Source organism: Coturnix japonica, chromosome 7, assembly GCF_001577835.2.
Source record: "Coturnix japonica isolate 7356 chromosome 7, Coturnix japonica 2.1, whole genome shotgun sequence".
In the NCBI taxonomy this organism is placed as follows: Eukaryota; Metazoa; Chordata; class Aves; order Galliformes; family Phasianidae; genus Coturnix; species Coturnix japonica.
The window spans coordinates 30,333,907-30,358,888 of NC_029522.1; the positions used below are offsets into that span (position 1 = coordinate 30,333,907).

Consider the following 24,982-nt stretch of genomic DNA (forward strand, 5'->3'; position numbering starts at 1 on the left):
AACTGGAATTGGAGGAGTACATAAATAAAACCAGTGGGAACTTAAGTGTGATCTGAGAGGCAGGCAGAGCTGCCTGCCCTGCTGCCTCTACCAGCACTGGCCCTTCCCAGGCAGTCCTGCATTATGTAGTTTCTCATCATATCTTACTACAACGCAAGAAATCAATCCCTCAGAATCCCAGACAAGTAATTCTTTCTTCATTGCACCTCCATGGTGGCTCTAACACTCAATATTATTCTGCTGGTTTATGCCCAAGTAATTTGTTATAAACTCCCTACAGAATCCAATAAGCTACAGGATCAATTCGCAGTCCGTTGCTATTTGGATGATCCATCTTTTGCTGCTCAGACTCATCTTAATCCAGAACACAAAGAATTCTAGTTTTAATTATACAGCAGCAACAAATCCCACTAAGTTGTCATAACCATCATTAAATAGGTCATTTGCTTTGCATTGTCTTCTAAGACCAGAGCTCCACAAATCCTAAAAAACAACCCAAAAAGTTGCTTTCCAATAATAAAAGCATCAGAATTGACTGCAGCTTCTGCCATTAGTATCTTTTACAACATTTCCACGCATGCTGTCCAGAGAAACACCAGACCACACTGCTACTGCCAGCCCTGCACAAGCAGCTGCAGTCATTCTGAGAAACTCACCTTACAAACAAAGCAAAAAACACTGAGGGTAGAGCAGTGAAAGTACAATTTATGGTGGCAGGAAAAGCAATCCTCCACAAGGTAACACTAAGCTGGCAGTAACTGAATGGAATGAAGGTAAGAAGAGTTTCATTTCTTTCTTAAAGCATCCCTGACCTCCTTGGCTGGCAGTCCAGTGTGTTTGAGGGTCTTATAATGTCCAATCATTACGGACATAGAGCTTCTCTGCCTCAGGGTCTCATCAACAGGCTTTGTGTTTCCATACCTGTGAACAAGGAAGCATCTGAGAGCTCCCTGGATTTATTTACACATATCTCCAGAACAAGATCCTGCTACAGTTCCATGTTTGTTCAGCACCTGTCCCTCTGCTCTGCTCACGAGGAGCTGTGGGGTGCCACAAGGAGCCCCTTCAGCCTCCTCAGCTCCGTGCTGAACAAATTAAGGGACCTCAGTCACTCCTCACGTCCTGTCCTCTGGGCCATTCCCCATCTCTGCAGCCCTCCTTTGGGATGCTCTCTTGCTAGACACAGGTCTAGCAAGTAAGGCCTTCTGAATGTTGCAATTACATCAACCTGTTCTAGATTTAACCCCTGTAAATTGAGAAAAAAAGTTATAGATAAACACCTCCCTGTGATTCTTTGTATTAAGGTCAGTGACCGTTCAACCAACTGACAGCCTTACAGTAAAGGATATTTTCCAAAGCAAACCATGCTTAACAAAGGAGTAAGCGAGCAAAGAGACAGAAAACCACCTCATCTCTAATTACAGACAAGGAGAAAGGAAACAGGTTTGGAGCTGTCTTGCAGACACAGCCAATGGGTCTCTGCACTCACACACAACTAATCGCCCTTGCAATAATCTGCACCCTACACGCACATGTATTAATTACAGTACTCTGTGCATTTTTACTTGCTGAAATAGATGAAGGGGAATGAAAGGTGCTGTCTAGATAGACAGGTTGACAGCATGCATCTAAGACACTGGCACTGACTGGGAAATTCATTACACTAAGCAGGAGCGAGGATGAATGCATTCACATGAGAAACAAAGCATTTCAAATATTCACTTAAATTTTGCCCCCTCTTCCTCTGTAGGAAGAGCAAATCCCAGGCAGGAATTCCCTTCTTTTCCATTTACAACATTTTGTGAGCAGTTTACTGCTGAAAACTTCTAGCAAGGATAGAAGCCCCCATAATTGTGCCCTCTTTCACTTTATTCTCCTTTCTATTGCAACACACCGGCTGTCCCACTAATACCATTAATTCCAATCAATGCAGTAATTAAGGAAGCCAGGCAGGTGATGCAGGGGGAGTGCACTGCGGCAGCTGGTGCAGGCAAGATGGTGAAAGAAACCATGGAGAGGTGGCACCAGATGGAGGGAACTGAAAGCACCACGGCATGGAGCTCCACCTCCCACAGCCATAACGCTCCTGGGGAGAAAAACATTCACGTCTGAACCTTAATTCCTTCCAAGAAGAGCAAAGAGAAAAACATGATGACGACGTGAGCCACAAAACCTTCTCATGTTGATACCAGATAAGCACCTTTTTTTCCAGTTTTTCTATAGTGATGATAAAACACCTTCCAATACTCCACTGAAACAAGCTAAGTCTGAAGTTACGCCCTATATTTGACCTGTTTTCTATGTTGAAACGTAACCAGGGTTACTATTTTGGAAGACAGTAATGTGGACCACCTGCTCCTGAGGCTGAAATAAAGCACCCAACTGCCTCCTACATCACGCATCTCCTACATCACTTTCTCTTCCTTGTTTTATATCCTAGCAGGGAAACAGCATCTACACCCCCACTCAGTGCCTGCACTTTCCTTAAACTGCTCACCATTAGCTCCAGCATGCTCAGAGACAGGGGTTTGTCTACACCTTGGGTAGCAAAAAGACCATTCATTAGCGGACCAGATGGTGCTACCTGGACCTGATTAACAACAGACAGGCAAACAATGTGGGACTAAGTTAATTTAAGTTTACCCATCAGTGGTTGATAAAGCCTCCCTCCAGCTGCTGGTGAGGGAAAGGCACTTCCAGAGGGCACCCACTTCCCTCCAGCTGAGACCAGCAGCTTTTCATTGGGCAGTAGATCCTTTCTGATTACCAGGCAGCACTGAGCTGCAGGTTAGTTTGTGCCTGTCGTCCAAGGATGCTGTCCCTAAAAGCATCACTGCCTGCTCCACAGCAAAGACCCAGACCCACAGCAGCAGTCTTATGGGTGTGATCAACCCACCAACCCAGCAGTCTGCCACTAAAGTACGAATTGATGGCTATACTTCATCCTGAACACAATCTCACTTAGTGAGAATGGAGCAGCTGCTGAGAACTACCAGGAAGATAACCTCATCAATTGGTTCTGCTTCCAATAAACTTATCACATTGACAACTGGAGCAAGAGGGAAGAGTTCTCATGAGAGGCTGGGACCTTTCCGGGGTCAGGTCGGTGTGCCTCTTCCTTCATCAGCTGAGCAGTAACAGACACATTATCCCTCCTTATGTGCTTATCTCCCACTCAGAAGCTTTCTGATGGTCAGGCTGCAATCCCAAGGATTAGCAGCAGGCACTTAGCTCCTGTCCTCACTGCTGCCCCTGTCAGAAACGCAGAGCTGCTGGGGCTCAAGCTGCAAAAATAGCATTTTCTATTCTCATATCACCAGCCTGGGTTGTAAAATGCAGAAAGAACCACAGCAGGGCTTAGACCTTCAGCTGGTGCAAGACTGCCAGCGCTACAGAACAGTCATTGATGCCTTGCTTGTTTTGTCAGGTTTTTCACTTGGTTCATCGAATCATCCCAGTTGGAAAAGACCTCCAAGGCCACCGAGTCCAACCATGCGCCCAGTGCACCACTAAGAGCCACTGCTCACTGCACCAACTGCATGAACACACATCAGATCACACAAATCAGATTGAAGCATAAAAATGAGCCTCCAATGAGAGGCAGCGAGATGAGAAAGTTCAAACACTAACAATCTGACAGAGCACTAACCTAATTTAGGTGGGAAAAAAAAAGGATACGTATATAAGGAGTAGGCTAAGAAGTCTGAAAAGTACAGTGACAAAAATCAATCTGGAAAGACAGCAAAAGGACAGGAAATGTGCTGCCAGCAACATCTTGTGAACTGCAGAAACAGAAACCCAGCAGTCAAAGATGATCACATCTCAGACAAAGCGAACCCAAAAGCAAAAGCGGATTCCCAGTCAAGCAAACAGCGCGTGTTTGAGCAGGAAAAAATAAGTAATTTCTATGCAAACTCACTTTAATTATGCTCTAAACACGTACCTCTAAAACTGAGCAAAACCTGTTTCCAGCACAGCACGCAGGAAAGCAGACAGCATGCATTTAGAGGGGACATAACTACATTTATTGTTCTGGAGAGGTTTTGTGGGGGTGTGACATCCTGTGAGTATGTCAGCAGTTTCATCATCTGCAACAGATGAGACAACTGTAAAGTAGGTGAAGCATTAGCTAAATGAATGGATGTGTTAGTATCATCAGTATGGGAACACGCAGCGTAGGGTTTGAAGAGCCTTCAAACAAATTCTAAGGCATCAGCTCCACAGACTGCAGTTACAGGTAGCCAGCTTAAAAGCAGGAGAGTCATTCCTTGTGCTCCCTGAACAGAGCCCATTTGGGAACACACATTTTCAGCACAAGCAGCACTGACTGAAGCTGTGACATCCAGGGGAACTTCTCATAAACAGAGACAGCAAAGTCAAGCACACAAAGCCTCGAGCTCTTCCTGCAGGGTGAAGGAGCCGTGCAGACTGACTGCAGGATATTTCAGAATAAGGAAGAGAATAATAACATGTTTTAAAAGGAAACTACAATTAATTTTGATGCTGTTTAATAAATGGGTTCATATGCCTTGCCTCTTAAGAGCCAGCAACATTTCCAAGCACTATTAAGGCTCATGCTGCTCCTCTGTCCCAGTGACATCCCATCCCTGCCATTCACCAGCTGGCACAGACAAGGCAGCCATAAATCCAGCCCTGCCTGCACCACAGGCAGCAGCTGTGCTTGAGCAGGGCTAAAGTGATCCTGAATGCGATGCTTCCAGGGCAGGAAACTGGAGAAAAAATAGGAATAATCCTACTGAAACAAACCCGATTGTCTCTCATGTTTGTTCACTATTCCTGAGCTGATGAGGCAGGCAAATCTTTGCTTCTTCCCCTTTTCTTCCCCGTAGTTTCACAGCTCGCAAGCTACTAAAACCAACACTTGCAAACATACTGAGCTGCTCTCATTGCTGTGAACATCTCAACACCAGAAGTTAGTTCTGAAGATGATGTACCTGGAGAAGGACAGCGACGAGCCCAGAAAAGTACCTTCTTGAAACGATTTTGATGCTGATGTGGGAAATAACTTCAGAATGTACACTTAGTGCCTGGCACTAAGAGGTGCCCACGGCTGTGGATGGGTGCTGGGCAGTCTGAGCTGGGGGGCAGCCAACCCATAGCAAGACAATGGAACTCGATCCTTGAGGTCCCTTCCATCATAAGCCATTCTAGGAGGAACCTGACCTAAGGAAGGAAGCACCTCACAGAACAGATGGATGGCTCCCACCTGTCCCCTCCCTCTCACACTGCTGCTCTTCCCACCTGCTGTGAGCACAGATGGGCCAACAGCAACCAGACACCAGGAGCAGCCGACAGCAGTCTGCATTAATGTGGAATTAATTATGAGCTTACCAGTGGGCAATTCCCAGAGGTTCTTAGGTAAATCCCATAACCAGCCTCTCAGTCTGCAGGACAATACACAAGTTTTGTTTACAACCCAGCATTTTCAAGAGAGCAAACAAACACTGCACTCCCCATGATACTTTAGACCACAGGTCCAACGCAGCAGTTTTATGCATAACCTGACATACCTTCAGGTGACGCTGGTAACCTGCTGACAAGCCACTGGAACAACTCACTGAGCAGATCCTGCCATTACTGGGGACTCTCATCCACAAGTTCACTGCTTCCAATTGCTCACTGGATGGAAAGCCTCCTCTGAGATTTCCTCCCTCCCCCTTAGCAGGGGGCTATGGAGCATCATGCACCTGCACGAAGAATGACTTCTGATGCCTGAATCAATGCCAGCCAACTGAGATTACAGCCAAGCAAATCCACTAACATACCTCAGAGGTACACGTCGCAACGCAGGAGGCCTGGGAATAAAGTCAGGGCATTATGTGGGTCAGCTTGCCTCGTTTCCACGCCAGCAGCCTCCCTAATCTGCCGTTAGCAGCCTTAGGCCATTTGGAATATTAACACTTCTTAACTCCACAGATGTTGACCATCGTGCTGGACTGTAGAACTACTGCATGTTTAAAGATTTCCTTCCCATTTCCTCCCTTCACTCCACCTAAAAGTTCAACTTCAGTTACAAGAGTTTAAACTCCTAGCAAGCAATCCCAGGACATCCTGAATGTTACCATCACAAGCATTCCAAAGCTTAGACTGTGCCCACAGGAGACTGGATAGGGTAGAAAAACACAAAGCATGTAGTTCTGGTGCTAACTTATCATTTCTGCTGTAACCGCAAGGATTTCAAGGGATCCAGCCTGAAGATCGACTCCACACTAAATTACAGAAAGCTCAAAGCAGAAGATATTTTTAATTAAAATGCCCAAACAGGTCTTTGCAAGCTAAAATTAAGGCTTACAATGGCACCATTTATCTACAGGCTGTTTCAAGAGCTTGCTTTAACTGTACCCACTGTGATCATTTAAGGAAGTTCTTTCCCTCTTCTTCCATGTTTACAGGGTAATGACTCCAACCATAAAAGCAGCAGGAAGCTGAAAATGCAGAGATGGGAGCTCCAAACTGCCACCGAATGCCCAACGCTTCCCCTTGTTGGAGGTCTCCTTAGTACAGTAATCTACATCAACAACTAGACTTCCATTCTGGCAGCATGTTTTAATTATACTTTATCATATTGCAAGAGAAACAGACTATTAGCTGCTGTTTTGTTGGGGTTCTTTTATATAAAAAGAAGAACCAGCTATCGCTTAATTGTTTAATAACACCTGAAAAAGAATCATAAAGTCCTGAATGCTTCATTATTTTCCCATCATCCTATTTTCATACACAGTTAACCTATAACCAGTCCCCCACCCGCAGCCCCAGAAAGGCTCACCCTGAGCAGATAAGAGCAGCAAAGCCAACTATTTAATTCCTCTGAAAATCCAAAAGCCAAAGCAGGTCACCTTCCCTCGTGGTTCCAGATGTCTGCCCAGAAACACAGGAGACATACGGCCTCAGGTAAATGAATGATAAATTTGTGAGTCTACAACCAAGGTTCACTCCATAGTATTTACCTCTGAGATTTATTTTCTCCGGTACTAGAAAGGATAATGACTGAAAGAATATATATTCATCGCACTGAGTCGTTTAATACATTTAAATGATTTATTTATTCACTCCTTGTACCACGGGCCACTGATGGTCAATACACAAACCAAGGCTGGTTTAGTGGCTGAATTTGAGATGCGTAACCTACTGATGGGGAAGCAGTTCTTTCCTCTCACTTTAGTCTTCACCTGCCATAAAATACACACCAGATGAACAGCATTTCTATGGAGCATCTGCCCTGCCTCATTTGTGGATCATGGCTCTAGCACAGAGGGCTAAGCAGAGATATAAATAATTATGAGAGTAAATAGAGAACCCTCAAGGAAATCAAATGAAATGTTTAAAGGAAACATTTATCAGCAATACAAATCTTTAATCTTCAAAACAGCAATAGATCTTTGAGGAGGCAAACCAAAAAGAAAACAAATGAGGCCCGACCAGCACCTCTTCCTACCTGACCTGGGCTCACTTCTGCACTTCTCCTCTAAGGAAACAACACCCATATCTTATTCTGAACCACCAAATCACCATATCACCAGTGATATGTCACACGTATCCCACTGCAATAGCCCTGGTGACAGAGGAGGTCACAAACCCAGGGGCAGCTCTGCAAACACAGCCATACATATTCTCAAGCCGACAGCACGCGGCCATCCCACACACCAGCACATTGCTTAATGCTATGGTACACTCAACTCTAAATCACCATTTCCATGCAGTAGCAAAATGAGGCAAATTGACGTTTTATGAAGTTTGAAACAGGATAATTTCATGCAGTTAAATTTTAAGACTATCAAAAGTGGAACCAACTGCTGAACCCATCAGCACTAAGGTCCCTGTATGCTGTATTTAAACTTCCGAGCAGCAAGTAGGAGAAATTGCCATTATATAAAGCCTAAATCGAGGGAATTTAACGTGGTTAAATTATTCCTAAACCATGGAAGACTGACAAGTTCTTTTATTACAAAGCGCTCTTATCGCTTAATGGAGAAAGTCTTTTATGATTAAAGTTTTATTTGGCTTTCAGATACCAACATCACTCAAGGAATATTGCTCCTGCAATTCAAGGCACTCTGGAGCACAGAATTATCTCAGTGCAGCAGCGAGGGAACACACAGCTGAACTCACTGCAGTAATGACACAGTATGCCATACTTTGGAAGTTGACACACGAGGCTCTGTACTCTGAGAGTGTTGAGGTGCTGGAACAGCTGCCCAGAGAGGCTGTGGATGCCCCGTCCATCCCTGGAGGTGTTCAAGGCCAGGTTGGATGGGGCCCTGGGCAGCCTGGGCTGGTATCAATGTGGAGGTTGGTGGCCCTGCCTGTGGTGGGGGGTTGGAGCTTCGTGATCTTTGAGATCCCTTCCAACCCAACCATGCTGTGATTCAGCTATTGTTTTTAACCACATCATCACTGAGCAATGCCAAACTGCTAGAATCACTTTTAACAGAACCTGTAGCAAGCATCAGCGTTATCCCTGCGCCTCTACACACCAAGTGCTCCTGTACAAAATAAAACGAATACCCTTTAACTAAAAACTAGCTCATTTGTACTTGAAAACATTCCCTAACACAGCACAGTGTCAGTTTGCTGCTGACCGCTGTACTTTCAGAACATAATCCGACAAAGCTCTGCTTAAATTACCACAAAATACCACGTTTCACCTATTTTTTTTCTCAGACTGCAGCACTGTAAGACACAAAGCACACTAACAGGCATTCTGTGTATCAAAATGCTTTCCAGCTGATTAGATTTGAAATTACCTTAACGTTTAAGAGGAAGCTGTGCAAAGCACAGTAATGGGTACGGCAATAAACCACAGCAGGTTCTTCAGGAGTGTGTGAGCACAGGAGTCAGGCAGCACAGGGGCAGCATCCTACCCATCCCTGCTCCCATAGAGGAGAGCAGCAAAGCACTGCAGCATGCACCATCCTTGGCATAGAAATACATGCAACACTCTAGTTTAAAAAGAGCCAAAAGCCAATTGAGCGATCAGTGCTATACTTAACTCCTACAAGCCTAGAAACAAGGCCTTACTGACCAAGTGATAATTGAATTCTATTTCTTAATTTGTACATTTAAGAAGAAGCCTTCTCTACCAAATGTTTATCGGAATTCCTCTTAAAAGGCCTCTTCTTTTCCAGCCCAGCTTTTGTAACCTTCACATCAACTGCTATTTTCTCTTGATGAAAGGAATGCAAAATTACATCTCTGCATGGTGAGTATCAGTGAAAGAAGCAACAGGGAATGGAGGGAGGGGAAGACATCGAGGTGTACGTTCACACTCCATCTTGCTTTGCAGAACAGCTCAGGAGGCACACAGCACACACACACACGGCCTTCCTCTCTTCCCTCCTCAGCCCCAAAGCTCCAACTTCTAAAGCACTGCTACAGGTTTTCTGCACGCAGAACAGCCATGGAGCATGTAATTAATGATGACCCTCGGGAGGAAAGGGCTATTTCTGCCAAAGCTAAGCCCAGGCACGGTGACAAACTATTAAGAGATTTAGGGGCTAAGTGTTTCCAGGCTGCTTCCAGCCTTAACAGAGCCCTGACAGGAGCTCTGCAGCAAAATGCCAAAAGGATGAAACTCCACATAATGTACACACACAGGTGTCAGCTATGAGACCCAATAAAAAACCAAGACACTTTTCTGTTTATTTGTAAATGATGCTTAAACCATTTGAACAAAAGTAATTTATATTTATGTGTCAGCCTCAGGAAAGCTTCTAACTATTCAGGATGAAACTCAAGACAAAGGTGTCAAAAATCACACATTCTGATGCGGAAATTCTTATCACAGAGTCATAGAATAGCTTGGGTTGGAAGGGACCCCAAGGTCCAACCTGCGCATTTAACAGCAGCCCAGGCTGCCCAGAGCCCCATCCAACCTGGCCTTGAGCACCCCCAGGGATGGGGCATCCACAGCCTCTCCACTGCCCTGTAACACAGGAACTGGGGTGCACCCAGCGCTCCCATTCATCATAGGCCTTCCTAACCCAACGAGGTGAACAACACCTCTCTGACACCAATAGATGGGATATCACAGAGGGCACAAAGTACCCAATGATGTTTACTCATCTTGCTCACTTTTCTGCATGGTAAGAGCCTGGGGTTCTTGTTTTGGCTTAGTTTTCTCATTAATTGATTTTTAATATAGACTAGGCTCCCAAGGACAAAAAGGACGACATTGGAATAAATCCCGCTCTGATTCTTCGCTCTTTATTATGCAGATGAATGCACACTTCAGCTTGCCAGGTTTGGCAATCAGGGCTCTCGAGAACGTCTGCAGCTGAAAACTTTCATTCCCGATACAGGAGTACACTGCACGACAGCTACCGAAAACAGTCTCCAGGAGCAGCACTCAGACACACAAACAACCAGGACTTCACACAGATATCGTCATCTGTAATCGTTATTCAAGTCTCACACTGCACTACTACAGAGAAACATAATTGAGAAGTGTTTCTCAGTGATAACACCAATTAGTATTTCTAGCAGGAGTTGCCCCCCAGTTCCATATCACTGATACTTCACAAGGGGAAAAAAACTCAAATGCAAATCACAAGAACCACGGCTTAAAGCCAGTATTATAAAAACCTTTCTCACCCTTTGCAAAACAGAAGAGCTGCAGCACAGAGCCACCCAACGTGCTGTACTGCCTTCCAATGCTGTGACCTCTCCACAGTTCTCATTGCTCCTATGTCTTCTGGCACTTCTTAACACCTACACAGAGCTCACAAAGGATGGAAAACTACTCTGCTGTGATCAACTACACTGTGTTATTTTCAGAACAAGTGAAGGATTGTTTAACAGTGGATTAAAAGAGGCTGATGGCAAATTGAGCCTCAGTTCTTGCAACTGGGCTTGAGCACGTGGACGAGTGTTTGCAGAGCTTTCCTGAAATCAATGAAGAGTCATTCAAGGTACAGAGCATGGCATCAATAACAAAAAGGAGCCATAATTCATTGACAATATCCATTATTAAAGCTGATGCTGGATGTGCACAGCTTCCAAGAATCACTTATAAGTTCCCATGAAACTAAAACATTTGCAAGCAAGTGGGTCTAAAAGGTGACAGGTACTGTGCAGAGCAGACAGCTGCTGGCTGCAAAGAATTTCCAGTAATTTTATGAACATAAGAAGGAAACCTAAAAACCTACCTGTCAGCTGGAAAGCACAACCTGCTATCACCAAAGCAAAGCCGACCTACAACACCTGCTCATCCTCCATCACTGCAGTAAGAAGCATCCTGCCATTGGTCCTCCACAGCCTGCTGGAAAACGTGGTTCCCCTGCAGCCTATATGCTCCAACTGCGGGCACCTGATCTCTCAGGAATGCTTTCTTCTCTTTTGTTTCTTTTTAAATGCTTGCTACCAGATAAAGGCATCTGCTATGCTCAGGTTTTCCCCTCGATCTTTAGAAACTGAACTGCTCTACAAATCAGCTTACTGTCCCATCACAATACCCAAATCAGCACTTCAGGTTTTATTTGTCAACAAATTTGTGCCAAGACTGGAGCGCAGTGTACACATTCATCCCTCCATCCATTAAATCTTTATGGCACGCTATTAAAAATATCTGCTCCCATTGTGAATGCAGACAGCCCAATGCATACAGTAATCTGACAGATAAACAAGTTACTATGGAAACTACCAAAATGAATGCCTCCTTTTCTAAACTTGGCCGTAACCCCAAACTTTTCATACCGCAGCCCAATGTTTCATTCACTTGCTTTACATGATTACAACAGACCTTTTCTCTCTCGAAACAGAAATACATTACAGGGTTTGAATAAATGAACCTTCCCTTTACACCGAGTTGTCCTCAAAATAGCAATTTAATAACTTGTACTGATTTTATGAAAGCCCTTTTGTACTACTTAGGAATATCGTTCATAATAGGGGAACAGAAATCTGCATAAAAACATTAGACAAAAATATTAAGGACTTGGCACTACTCTATGGGAGCCTAAAGCATACGGCACATTACAGATACATTAGTCATGCTGCAAAGACAAGCATTCAAAAATACAATTCCATCTCATCGCTCTCACTCATTTTAATTAAAATAATCACACTCCCTTGACAATTACTATTTCAGTCAATGCACACGCTCCTTTCTTTATTGCTCGGAGAGCTTTGACTTCCCTAAGTTCAACGTGCGTTTTCCAAAATGAGAATCATCTTCAAAGACAGCTTTTGGAACAGAAAATATTGTGTTTAATTAACAACTTTGAATTTGAAATTAAAAGATCTGAGTATTTTCCTGCAGGAAAGCGTTTTTACATTCCAAATCCACAGCACCTTTCTCTGCCCCACTCCAAGACAAATCCTAAGCTCTCAGCCCCCTGCAGCACACAACCCAAAGGGATGCTGGCTTTCACTTGGTCTCCCACACACTGCTGTGGGAAGCATGGGGCTGCAGGAACCAAAGCCTCTGGAGTCTCTCAGAACTATCCCAATTCATGGATCAAGCTCCAGGCCATCAGACTACCTTGGCTTAAACAGCATCTCCTTTGTTGGAAGCTGAGCATGCTGAGCAAACTGACCTCCAATCCACACGTAAGCACTCCTGCTTTCAATACCAGAAGGATTATTTCTCTAGGCAGACCTAAAGTCACCCTGCATTGCCTTTTGCAAGTCTTGCATGTTTCAGAAGAGCCATCTGCTAGGAATATTAGATTGAATGCAATTAGTTCGCAACATAAGATTTCATTTCCAGTCTCTTTCCTTGGGCCAGCAACTTCTTCATTCGTCTCTGTCATTTCACCCATTTACAAACAAACTACCAAAAAATGAACAAATACAAAAGCTCACAACGGGGCTGTCCTTATATCTTTTTTAAAGCACTTGAAACAGAACTGTTATCAATACCAACGCTGTACTTTACAGGCTTTTTTTTTGCAAACTTTGCCAGCTTCTCCCTTCAGAGCCCTGGCTGAACCAACTCGAGCAGCACACCTTGGCTCTGGATGTTCCCAACACATCAACAGCTGTGGTTCCTCCTCCTGCAGTAAGAAGAGGGGAGCAGCCTTGCATGCAGGCCAAGAGATGCCCTGCTGAGACCCCTCTCACTGGCCACCTCAGCATGCTTCAGTCCAGAGAGAGGCCAGACCCAGCTCCTACTTAATGCACTGCTCTCCATAAAACTTCACCTCTCTTACAAATTTTCTGAGGTGCTCTAAATCTCCTGAAATCCCAGACAAAACCTGAGCTTCCAGAGAAATCTCTGCTTTTGTGCTGCTTGCTACAAGACACGAGGTGCCTCTGAGAAAAGGAAGGGCTGCAAACCTTTTCTGACTCTACTGACTGCTTTTGGAAGAGCATCCCCACACCCTGCCTGGTGCATGTATTGGGGACTTAATCCTCCATCACCTTGAGATTTGTCAGACATCAGCCACCTGCAGTAAGAGGACAGCAGCAATGGGAGAACATAACCCTACAGCTGCAGAGCCCACGCTATAAGGATGCAGATGCTAATTTCCCAATCTAATATTTTCACCAATTTCTGCATATGCCATTGATGAGCAGGGACTGCTAAAGGCTGACCAGTACTGATTTTCTTCTAGGGCAGGAAGCAGGTATAAGAAATAAGGATATTTTCCTTCAATCGTGGTACAAAAATAGACACAAGTAAAGACGGCTTGTTTGGAAGCCAGCTCTGTGTTAATTGGGATAACACTCGCAAGCTGTTAAGCAACGTCACTAACCAGCACAACAACAGCTCACTGTTATAGCACCCAGCTTTTGTACTTGTCACTCGTACGCTTCAAGATGCAGCAGACATCAGAAGGGGATTTCTGACAGCTGTGTTCAGTCTATGAACTGTCACCATTTACACTGTACACCTACTGCAAAGTTGTCTTCATGAATCATTTACAGAGCAATAATTACAACTAAAAAGGCATGGAAAGCTTACCTCTTACTTCTATACACATTCTACATAAGCAGAATCCTTCCTCTCTAATCATAAGAATGACTCCAAACACTGGATTTCCAAATAATAATTATTTTGGCTTCTCTCTTCTACGTACCAGACATTTTATATTGCTTTTGCTGAAAAAATAACATACAAGGCTCAGGCTTCAATATGGTAGAAGGTCAGACACTAAGATATCTGCAATTCTGAAACCAGTGAAATAAAACAGAGTGCTTCAGATCTTGGTATTCTATCTGTTTGAACTGGAAAAATAATTTAGGAAGCACAGAGAAAGATATGAAAAAGATAATTAAAAAATAATAATAATAAATCTGTGGCCACAAGAGATGGCTCAGACTTGGCACTCACCCCTCAGAGCAGGCAGGAGGGACCTCTCTTTCTTGTCATCACATTTATTACATTCACTGAAGTACAGAAGTAAGAAGACGTCCACGAGCACCCACATGAGAGAAGTGGCCAGCACCACCTTGCAGTAAACAAATCTCCTCATCGCTTTGCTTCCTCTCCAGTTAAAGTGCTAAAGAAAGAACGCCGTTGCTGAGAAGCACCAAACTCCCACAGCTAGAATCCAACATGGAAGCAAAGGCATGCATCCCACTGCGATTAAAAGGAGAAAAGCTCTGAATTAGCTGTAATGTAATATATTTTAATAAAGAGCATGCAAAAGGTCAAAGTAGTGATAACAGACAGTTCTAACCCAAACTCCATTCTGTTCTAATCAGGAACTTTTCTCAACATTAGACGTTAACACAAAGAAGTTTTCTTTTGCCTCAAATACTGTGTTTATAGAGCTGTTTTAAATATGTGAGGACTAAAAGCAATTTTCTTTCTTTAATTAATTCTGAAGGAAAGATTGAGTGTTGTGGCAGCAGCACCAAAGACACCTGCAAAAGAACACAGCAGTTACCCACCCACCTCTTTAGGCTCTTCCCTGCAATGTGACGTTTGGTCACCAAAAGCTACATGAGGAGCCAATACCTAAGTTATTTAAGTTCTTTACTCTGAGTGTGGTGAGGTGCTGGCACAGCTGCCCAGAGAGGCTGTGGATGCCCCGTCCATCCCTGGAGGTGCTCAAGGCCAGGTTGGATGGGACCCTGGGCAGCCTGGGCTGGTATTCATTGTGGAGGTTGGTGGCCCTGCATGTGTTGGGAAGGTTGGAGCTTCATGATCCTTCAGGTCCCTTCCAACCCAACCATTCTATGATTCTATCATCTACTCTCAGCATAGTTCCATAATAACCACATGCATCAGTACAGGCATGGGGCTGGGCTGCTGGAAAGGAGCTCTATGAGAAGGACCCAGGTGTCCTGGAGGCCAGCAGGATGACCCTGGTGGCCAAGAAAGCCAATGTGATGTGAAAACAAACCTGAGTGCTATGAGGGAGCAGAGCCCCGGCACAGCTGCCCAGGGAGGTGGGGGAGTCTCCTCTGGAGCCCTCATACCCACCTGGACACTCTGTGTGCAGCTGCTGTAGAGAACTGCTGTGGGGTTGGCCTGGGGGAGCTCCAGAGGTCCTTTCCAGCCCCCACAGCTCTGGGATTCTCTGCTAAGTTAGATGACATGCAGACACCTCACTTGTACCATTATACGCTGCATTCCATACCAGCATTGGGAGCTGTGCTTCAGCCACGTCCCCACACACAGCCTTGGAGCTGAACCACAAGATAGCTGTCCCAGCACCTGCAAAATAAAACACAGGACAGGACTTACTGCTCTGCTGCCTCTCCTAGGATGGAAACAAGGAGCCCATGTAGTATTTGCTTCCAGGATGAGCAGGCTGTGGGGTGGATGGAAAGCAATCAAAGCTGCCTGCTGCTGTCTCTGTGCAGCCTCCAGCTCCTGTGCTGGGGCACAGCAGGAAGGAAAAGGGGACGCAGCCAAGGGACCGTCAGGGTTGGAACTGGATGATCTTGAAGGTTCCTTCCAACCAAATTCATACCGTGATTCTCATAAATTGTGCCTGCATCTTATCTCAGTTTTGTAAAGAAACTTAGGGTTGAGTTGCACTTCACTTGAACAAACGAGATGGAGGAGACGGAACAATTTAAATATGCTTTTTAGAAATCTGCTAGAAGTGCTATTTGACTACATAATAATCAATAAAGCCGTTCATCCACCATACACACACAGCCAGCAGCTCCTTTTCTCACCAGAACGACACATGGCCGGTTGATTTAAAGTCATATGGGCTCTGGAACGCTTGCTTCCAGTTAGCACAATCTATTTTCATGCTAGTCAACAGGAACGGTTTAGTGATAGGAAGAAAATTACCAAGAAGAAAAAAAAACACCCTGAAAAATGACATAGATCTTTATTAGGGAAAATAGAGAACATGCAGAAGCCTTCACCCCCCCCACGCAGCCCCTGTCACTGCAGCGGTTGTAATTGGCTTCTGTAGCCTTCAGTACCGCAGCTATTTGTTCAGCACCAGCTGACACAAAGGCACGTCCTCCCTGAGCACTTCATCATACAGAGGAATTCTTTTCTTCATCAATTCTTGGTTTAATGCAACCCAGCGAACCTCAGCAGCATAACAGTCAGAGGGATGAGTGGAAAAATCTCCTGTTCCCAAACCTGTGCAGCTTCTAAACCAACTGTGCAGGAGCCACTGCTGCTGTAACACCGTGGCTGGGAGCACTGCAGTTTGCAGGGGTTAGAATGAAGACAGCGAGACAAGCAATTATAGAGTTAATGGCAATGATAGCTTTGGTTCTCTTTTCTAATAATTAACATTTCAAACACGGACATGGAGGTACTGGAGCAGGTCCAGAGAAGGGCAACAAGGCTTGTGAAGGGCTTGGGAAATCAACCCTATGAGGAGAGGGTGAGGGAGCTGGGGTGTTTAGTCTGGGGACAAGGAGAATGAAGGGAGACATTATCGCTCTCTTCCAGTATCTGAAAGGTGCTCACAGCAGAGCGGGGCTGGTCTCTTCTCACTGGTGACAGGATGAGGGGAAATGGCCTCAAGTTGCACCAAGTTTAGGTTGGATGTTAGGAAACACTTCTTTACAGAAAGGGTTGTTAAACACTGGAATGGGCTCCCCAGGGAGGTGGTTGAGTCACCATCCCTGGATGTGTTTAAAAACCGTTTGGATGTGGTGCTCAGGGACATGATTTAGTGGATGGTTGCTAGAGTTAGGGTACTGTGGGTAGGCTGTGGTTGGACTTGATGATCTTTGAGGTCTTTTCCAACCTGAGTAGTTCTGTGATTCTATGATTTCAATTAAATACTCATCCAACTACTTAAAAAATGAAAAGCAGACCTACTTGAACACCGAAGCCCAGCTAATGCAGGGCCACTGAGTTCCTATGCAGCAATACACAACAGCTGCCAAGAGCCCCAGCCACAAACCCTCCCCATTACTCTGGCCCTAAATTGCTTTGATTTGGGATTTTACTAAAATCTGGAGTATCGAGGCTTCAGGGGAGGAAGGGGAAGAGAAACACACCAGGCCTCCCAGCTGCCACTGCAAAGAACAAAGCTAATTTTAAACAGTAGGCAGCAGCAACAAAGCAGGGAAATCCCAGCCCCAAAACACTGCAGTTTGGCAGTGCTGGAAGCAATAAAGGCAGGGTTTTATAATAGAAAACAGGATGCAAATTTAGAACTCAGCTGCATTGCCAGGCTTTCCTAAAACTGCCATAGCAAAACAGCACTAAGAGGATCTTACGGAGGTTATCAAGTCAAGCTCTGTACAACTGGTAGAATTAAAGACAGCCACAAAAGCTCACATCACCTTTATCGGGTACTGGAACAGCCCCCTGCAGAGCTTGCTTCCACACAGCACGTGGCTCTGGGGATGTGAAGCACGTGCTCAGCATTGCTCCCTGCAACCCACCAGCTTCATTTCCTTGGGGACTCAACACCATTCAGCACTACTCCATACAGCTGCCTACAAAGCTTTTAATTTCATGCTATCTCTGTGAGATTACAAACCAAAAGAATTACCCCTTCGTTAAAAACAACGGCAGCACCAACTGCGGCCAGGGCTCTGAGGAGCATCCAGCATCAGCTCTGCTCCCTGGTTACATCCATACAGCCCAAAGCTGACACGCAGCCCCACCAGCACACTGATCCCATCACAAACAGACCTCAAGCCAGCATCTTCCTGCCAGTGCTGTCTGCAACGCACCTGCTGATTACCCCAATCCAGGCTTCTCTCTGAGGCATCCATCCATTTCCCAGCCCAGCGGTTTCCTCCGACTGCTTTTTGCTCTCACCCTTTGTCAGTGTGGCTCAGCTGTGGATGTAAGACAGCAATTGCAGTGACACAGGTAAGGAACGCACAGCAGCAGCACCTGAGGGACTGCAAGCAAAAACCATATCCGGAAAAATGTAATGGGGCTTTATCTCCATATATTTCCAAATGGCCAATGTCTGCAGGTCTGTGTGAGCATGCCCTTGAATGGCTCCTTAATCTATTGCCACTCGTAGGACTGAGAATGAATTAAGTGTAAAACAGAGGTGAGTGACATCCTTTCAAGTGGATGCTGTTCTTAGCAGTGGCTGTGACAGCTTAACAGAGCACCCAAATCTTTGTATAAAGCTCCACATCTCCACAGAGACTGTTCTCCAACAGCATCACACAACAAGAGGAACCTCTCCTGTTCTCCTCCTACACCACTCTGAACTATGAACACTGAGGGAAAAGCGTGCTGTTAGGAGCTGGGGATCAGAAAACTGCTTCCACTGACCTTCAGGGCTACGTTTCAATTATCACATGCAGACTGCAGATAACAGGTGCTTTAGGAAGATGAGTAAGTGGATGGAATTGCATTACTGTTATGACTCCAGAGGTAATTTCCTGCCTTTTCATTATTCAGCTGAGGTATGCTGCCTTCCCTAGTGAATCTACCACACGGGCTATGCTTTTGAAGCATGCAACTTCACCTCAGTCAGGGCTGCAACTCACCCTGCCTGTTTTGTGCTGTATTTTCCCAAGCCATCCCCATGCACAGCCTTCAGCTCTCTAGTACTTGAGCAAGCTCAGGCCAGAGGCAAAGAACTAAAAACCTCAGGTACTATCACAATACTGATCTCGGGAGAAGGGTATATGAGAAAACCAGCTCAACTACAACACTTAAGCACTGGTAAGAGAAAGGTTTGGTGGTGTTATTTTTGCCAATCTCTGCTGCAGAACCAGAACACAACATGGGCAGCACTGCACCGAATGGCAGCTGGCCAGTGAGAAGTGACAGGGTACATAAACACAACTGCACCCATGTGTGCCAGGGCCAGCACATCACAAAACGAGATGGTACAAGCCAAAGCTGCTGCCCTGTGTTATAAATAAAACCCATCAGAGTCGCTTCCAGAGAAATAATCATTAAAAAGCTGAGGAAGCAAACTTGCTTAGAAAACTACTAAGGATTGCAATCCTATTTTCCATGACATGCCAATACTGCTAAAATACATTTTGCCTTCCAAGAGTTAACACTCATCTAACCAAACCTACACATACGCTATTATCTCTAAAAGAAAAAGCACAAATCACCACCCAACACTGCAAGCAGTTCAATTCATGTACAGTTACCTGAAGAACTCAGAGTGCTCAGTCTGCCAGTCTCTGAGATGAACATAGGAAGCCTTTATGTTCAATAAGAAAACCAGGTGTATCAGGTTAGAGCTACCCAGTGCTTTGTGTCTTAAGACTGAGTTTCTCCCACTCTTTCCTTTCCTGAAATAGACAACTTGACATTTAAAAGTCAACCTATTCTTCATTTTAAAAGGCGAAATTAAAGTAGAAAAGGCTTATTAATTCACCTAATCAAACTTATTTGTTAGCCTACCCTGCATTTTCTGTTCCACTGTTCAGACTAGGGGCAGGCAATATGCCTAACACCAGCTTCTCCCACAACCAATACCTCAATGCAATGAACCTCCCAGGTTCCCAACATCCAGACAAGAAAAGCTTTTTGTGGAGTCCTCTAGAAGCAATGTTTGAGAATGGCGACAAGGCCCCTGCTGACAGCACCGACTCTAATTTCACATCACAGTCACTCTGACTTAAAAGCGAATCATCAAGAAGTAGTAGGATGTACAGAAAGAACGAGTATATAACCTGCGTGTTTTTGAAGGCAGACCTGCTGCAAGAGCACAGGCCTCGCTGCACTGAACAAAAACATCCTATACCACACTTTGCTGTGCTGATAACAATGATCCCCCCATATTTTCAGTGTGCATACTCTCTCAAATTCATCCGCTAATGTCACGCATGCAAAAATAAATAGTATTAACAAAAAGCCAAACCAAGAAATCCCCACTAGCCCTGGACAGTCACACTGCACACTTGATTTAGCAGCTGACAACCCTGCCTGCAGCAGGGGGTTGGGTGCTGATCCTTGTGGTCCCTCTCAACCCCAAGCCATTCTATAAGTAGCTTCCAGGTTTCTAAGTTTCTTATTTCCAAGTGTTTCTGCTTTCCTTCTTTGGCCTTAATTTTCCCATCACTGGTAGTAACCTGCTGCACGCTGCCTCAACCCAAAGCAGCGTGATGAGGAAAGCACTCTGATCCTGCAAGCAATGCTCAGAACATAAAATGGTTGTAAGCTTTTGCTGTAGATGATAAGGAAAGCTTTTGCTGTAGATGGTAAGGAATGACTTTACAACTCAGTAACCCCTACAACAGGGTTCTCAGAGCACAGAGTGGGAACAGATCTGCCACCTCTCCCCTTCCTAAATGCTTGGGGAGAATCAGGCTTCTCTTGCTGGGGGAGGCAGAAGCTGACAGCACAAAGCCCGGAGCCTGGCAGGGTTGCATTCACACAGCCCTTCATTCGTGCCTGAGAGGCAAAGCTGGTCACAGCTCTCCCTTAAGCTCACCTACAGCCAGAGGCTGCCAGTCCGCTTCCCCCTGCCGTACCAGCACCAGCTCTGCCCGTAACACCACGTATCCTCTGCAGCCTGCAGGCACTGAGCTCTCATGCACCATCACAGCCACAGGGAGACATGGAACAGATCCAGGTCCTTCCTGCTCCTGTGAACAGATCGCTCCTAAACCCCACAGAGCTGATCCGAAGGGAACCCAACCACGTGCCACATCACACCCCTGGTTTAACGTGACGAGTAAAATAATCCCAAAGCATCTGCAGCAACAGGCCAAGCGAGAGCAATGCTTGGAGAGGGAGCAGCAGTTTGGGAGCCCTGCACAGCTCACACTGCACGTTAAGGGACTGACACAGCCTGCTCCAACACACACTGAAGGCCCTCGAGGCACGCTGCCCATCACCCAGTGGCAGCAACCCTCCTGTTTCCTTCTCATTCACCTTTCCAGAAGGAAAGAGAAGCTGCTTCCAGAAGCGCACGAACAAATGACCCAGCCCGCTGTCACTCCGCAGCACGGAACTAAGCGGGGAAAGAAGCAGACACCCAACTGCACGGTGCCCTGAGCAGCACAGCGCCAAGGGCAGGAAGGGACCCGGGGATGCCCGCACTGCCTGTCCCAGCCCATGGCCGAGAGCAGAGACGGGCGGCTCAGCAGGGAGAAATCCGCCACGCCTGGGGTCACAGGGCTCCGTGCGGACATACCTGGAAGCGGCAGCAGAGCACGGACGGCCGGCACACACCGAAAGTTATCAAACGCGAGAAGCTCCGACCCCGAGCAGCGCTCAGCCCCGACGGAGCGGCCTCAGCGCCGCCCCCCAGCGCCGCCCCCGCCCGGGGCACAGCGCGGCGCCGCCCGCCGCCTCCTCATGGCTGCCGGGAACGGGACGGGATGCGGCCGGCGCTGCCCGGCTCTCGGCTCCGTGTGTGTCCGCCTCTCCTCCGCTGTGCCGCCCAATGGCTGCGGCACCGCCCGGCTCCCGCGATACTTGCGGCCCGGCACGGCGGAACGGAGAGTCCAAGGAGAGCGATGGGCGGGCAGGTGCGGGGCGGCGCCTCGACGACAGCGAGGGAGGGGCGGTGTAACGTGCATAGAGGGGAGGGGAGAACGAGGGTGGGTGGGGGCGTCACGGCTGGAAAAGGCCGCTGGGATCCACAGCCGTGCACGCTGCCCGCGACCCTCAGTGCAGCATCCCCACGGCATCCCCAAGGGATAGGGACCCACCGCTCCATGTGTAGCTCTGCCACTGCCCCAGTGCTCCGCAGGGGTGCAAAGGCAGTTCAGTGTGTGATGTCCAGCCTTAAAAGTAATAAATGCCCCGTCCTTGGAGGTGTTCAAGACAAGGTTGGACAGGGCCCTGGGCAACCTGATCTAGTAAAGGTGTATGTTTGGTGGCCCTGCCAGGCAGGGGGGTTGGAACCACATGATCCTTGAGGTCCCTTCCAACCCGGCTCATTCTGTGATTCTGTAAATTAATCCCGATGCAGACTTAGTATGGACAAAGGACACTTACTTAGGTGTGTGGAGCCCAGGACATGAAATCCATCGTGCTGTGCTAAGTCAGTTCCTCTGCATTGCAGCGTTCTTATCTCCAGCCTCACACAGGTGTTGACTTGTGTATGGTCATACGTGGAAAGGAAAACAAAGCTGAAGGAAGAGCCAGTTCATTTCCATCTGAATTTCACATCGGTAATTACACAAAATACAGTATTCTTTCCTAATAGAAATAAAATGGCTGATAGATAAGCAGCTGACAGTTATCACACGTGTGCTGCCTTTCAGTGTGATCCATGTATTACTTTTAGCCAGCAGCAGCCTGTGCTGTTCTACTTACTCATTGTTATTGCTTTTTCTATAATATCTCCTCAAACGCAGGACCACAGGTAAACCAGAAGTAACTATTCATCAAACTCATGGAACTATCATTTGTAATATGAAAGCCATCGCACTTATTGCACTCATTAATCCGACAGCGGCTTCCTTTACAACTGCACTGCCTGGCTTTACCACTTGAAAATAAACTGGGTAACCTCAGAGATAAACTTCCCTGCTCTATGTGAGAAGGTGCAAACAGCCTTGCACGTAAATATGCCTCGAACACAAATCTTCGAGCTTCTTCAAAGCAGGATGTGGCACTGTGTCCTCTCATCTGATACAGCAGGTGTGTGTAACGATGAATTAGGCACAACTGGCAGCGATTCCATTGCTTCAGGCTTTGGTTTCCTCAAGCCTCCCAGACACATCATCCGGGCTTTGTGATTTCATTTGATTCTTTAATACATACCTTTTCCCATCTTAGTGACTCCCTGTGTCTTGCCTTCTCTATGTATAAAGGCTACTTCTGGGTGCTCCTGCCCTTCTAGAATGGAAGAAGTTGGCACTGAGCACCCTGAGGTGTTTACTCACTGAAGAGCCTGGGCTGGTATTCAACGTGGAGGTTGGTGGCCCTGCCTGTGGTGGGGGGTTGGAGCTTTGTGATCCTTAAGGTCCCTTCCAACCCAACCACGCTGTGCTTCTATGATTCTTTTTGCTCTGAATTCAAAACACAGTTGTCCAGATGCATCTATAGTCGACATAACAGAGAATTAATTTTGTCACCAACCTATTTCTTCCCGTTTGATGGAATTTCATTTCAGAAACGCAGGATTTATAGCTTCCTTTCCCTCAGTGCACATTATCACTGATATAACTGACAGGTTCCGTTGTTAAAAGCAGTACATGAGTTTTCTCCAACAAAGAGCTCTCGTCTTTCTGACATTTATTACAACTTTATTACTTCCATCCCCTCCTCAGTGAAGCTCTTTCACTCATTGTGGGAGTGTCTGAAGTACAGATTTTTCATTACCTGTGACTTATCATTCATTTTGGGCCAGAAGTGATTTCCTTTTGACTAGCTGTCAAACAACGGCATAAAAGTACTTGAAGTCAATTAAGCTAAGAAAGCTCATTTGAGATGGGAGGGGAAGGTTAACGTTACACACAAGTTTATTAGGCTTTCAACTACACACAGCAGGATCTGCTCCTCTGTCCTGAAACGCATCAAATCTTTCTGTTTGGAATTCTTACTTTTAATAGTCCAAACCTTTTACACTGTCAGGCTTTATAAGGACCTGGCACTTTGAGAAGCCTCAGTAACAATTTTGGCCATATCTCCTATAACCATTTGTCTGACTGGCTTTTAGTAAAACCCACCTGATGAATTAAGACACCGTTTTAGTACAGCTCAATTTTCTTTGACTCTTCTCTTGTCTTCCCACAATACATTTATTTTTCCCCTTCAAATGGTCTCCTTTATTAAAGTTAAAACCTTTGGTGTCAGCATCATACCATCAATTGGTTTTTTTCCCCCTTAATCTGTGTTTCCAATCTATACCTGCACGAAGGGCAAACTGTACTTCAGAATCTTACATAGAAACAATGCTCCATGAATACTGCAAATCATAAGGCTTTCTTGTTAGAAATAGGAAGCGCCTTGAATTCACACCATAAAACTGCCTCTGGGATTTCAGCACGTTCTCCTGCAAACTTCACAGACATCAATCAGGGAGATTACTGTTGCCTTGCTCTCAACCCAGAGGAAAAACAACACTTTACAAACTCAATTAGAGCTCCTGAAATTAAAGTAAAATGGTACAGCAACAACAGCCTTGAATTTGGAAGAGTGGAATGTTAACAGGAGTGTGATCTAGCCCTGAAACAACCCCTAAGCCACAGAAGAAATAATTCACGTGGGAGGGGGATGCTGGCTGGAGTGTGCCAACCCAGGCAGTGAATGGGGAGCTGTGTCTTCCTCTCAGACCCCATGTCTCTGGACACACCAGCATGGCACAGTCACTTCATCCCTGTACAGGTGGGCAGGCCCACGTCTGGGTCTCTGCTCTGAAGGCTGCTCAATGGAAGCAAATTAAACACTGGCTGGAGGCAGGCCTGGGACTCAACTATCCACAGCATCCCTCTGCCTTCTTTCTGGCCCAATTAATACTTAATGATTCTCTACAAAGCGAAACGGCTTTAATAGGATGGACAGAGAGAGATTTCCTTCCTGCCTCATTAGGCAGCTCTCCAGGGAGATGGGAGCTGCAGGTCGAAGCTCTCTGAAGCAGGGAAGGAAATGAAATCCAAATCCTCACATCCTGCACAGCCACTGGGCTGAGGCCGGGCCAGAGCCATGAGCCCAAGGACACAGACTGCACATCACCCACCATAACACCTG

The 24,982-nt window shown here is 46.0% G+C and overlaps 1 protein-coding gene across 4 annotated transcripts in view; it reads right to left on the bottom strand.

The window, feature by feature from the left end:
• The window catches only part of GALNT13 (polypeptide N-acetylgalactosaminyltransferase 13), a 63,001-nt gene extending 41,201 nt beyond the window's left edge, over positions 1-21,800 (bottom strand). The window contains exons 1-4 of one of the 4 annotated variants that reach the window (XM_015869190.2): positions 21,474-21,800; positions 18,079-18,186; positions 15,549-15,625; positions 14,294-14,542 (exon numbers count right to left, since the gene is read on the bottom strand). In XM_015869190.2, the coding sequence (XP_015724676.1) occupies positions 14,294-14,435 (142 nt within the window). In that variant the 5' untranslated portion in view covers positions 14,436-14,542; positions 15,549-15,625; positions 18,079-18,186; positions 21,474-21,800. Of the gene's footprint in view, positions 1-14,293; positions 14,543-15,391; positions 15,626-18,078; positions 18,187-21,473 lie in introns of all 4 variants that reach the window. The other 3 variants (XM_015869191.2, XM_015869188.2, XM_015869189.2) reach the window with 3 other exon arrangements.
• Positions 21,801-24,982: the final 3,182 nt, after the last annotated feature.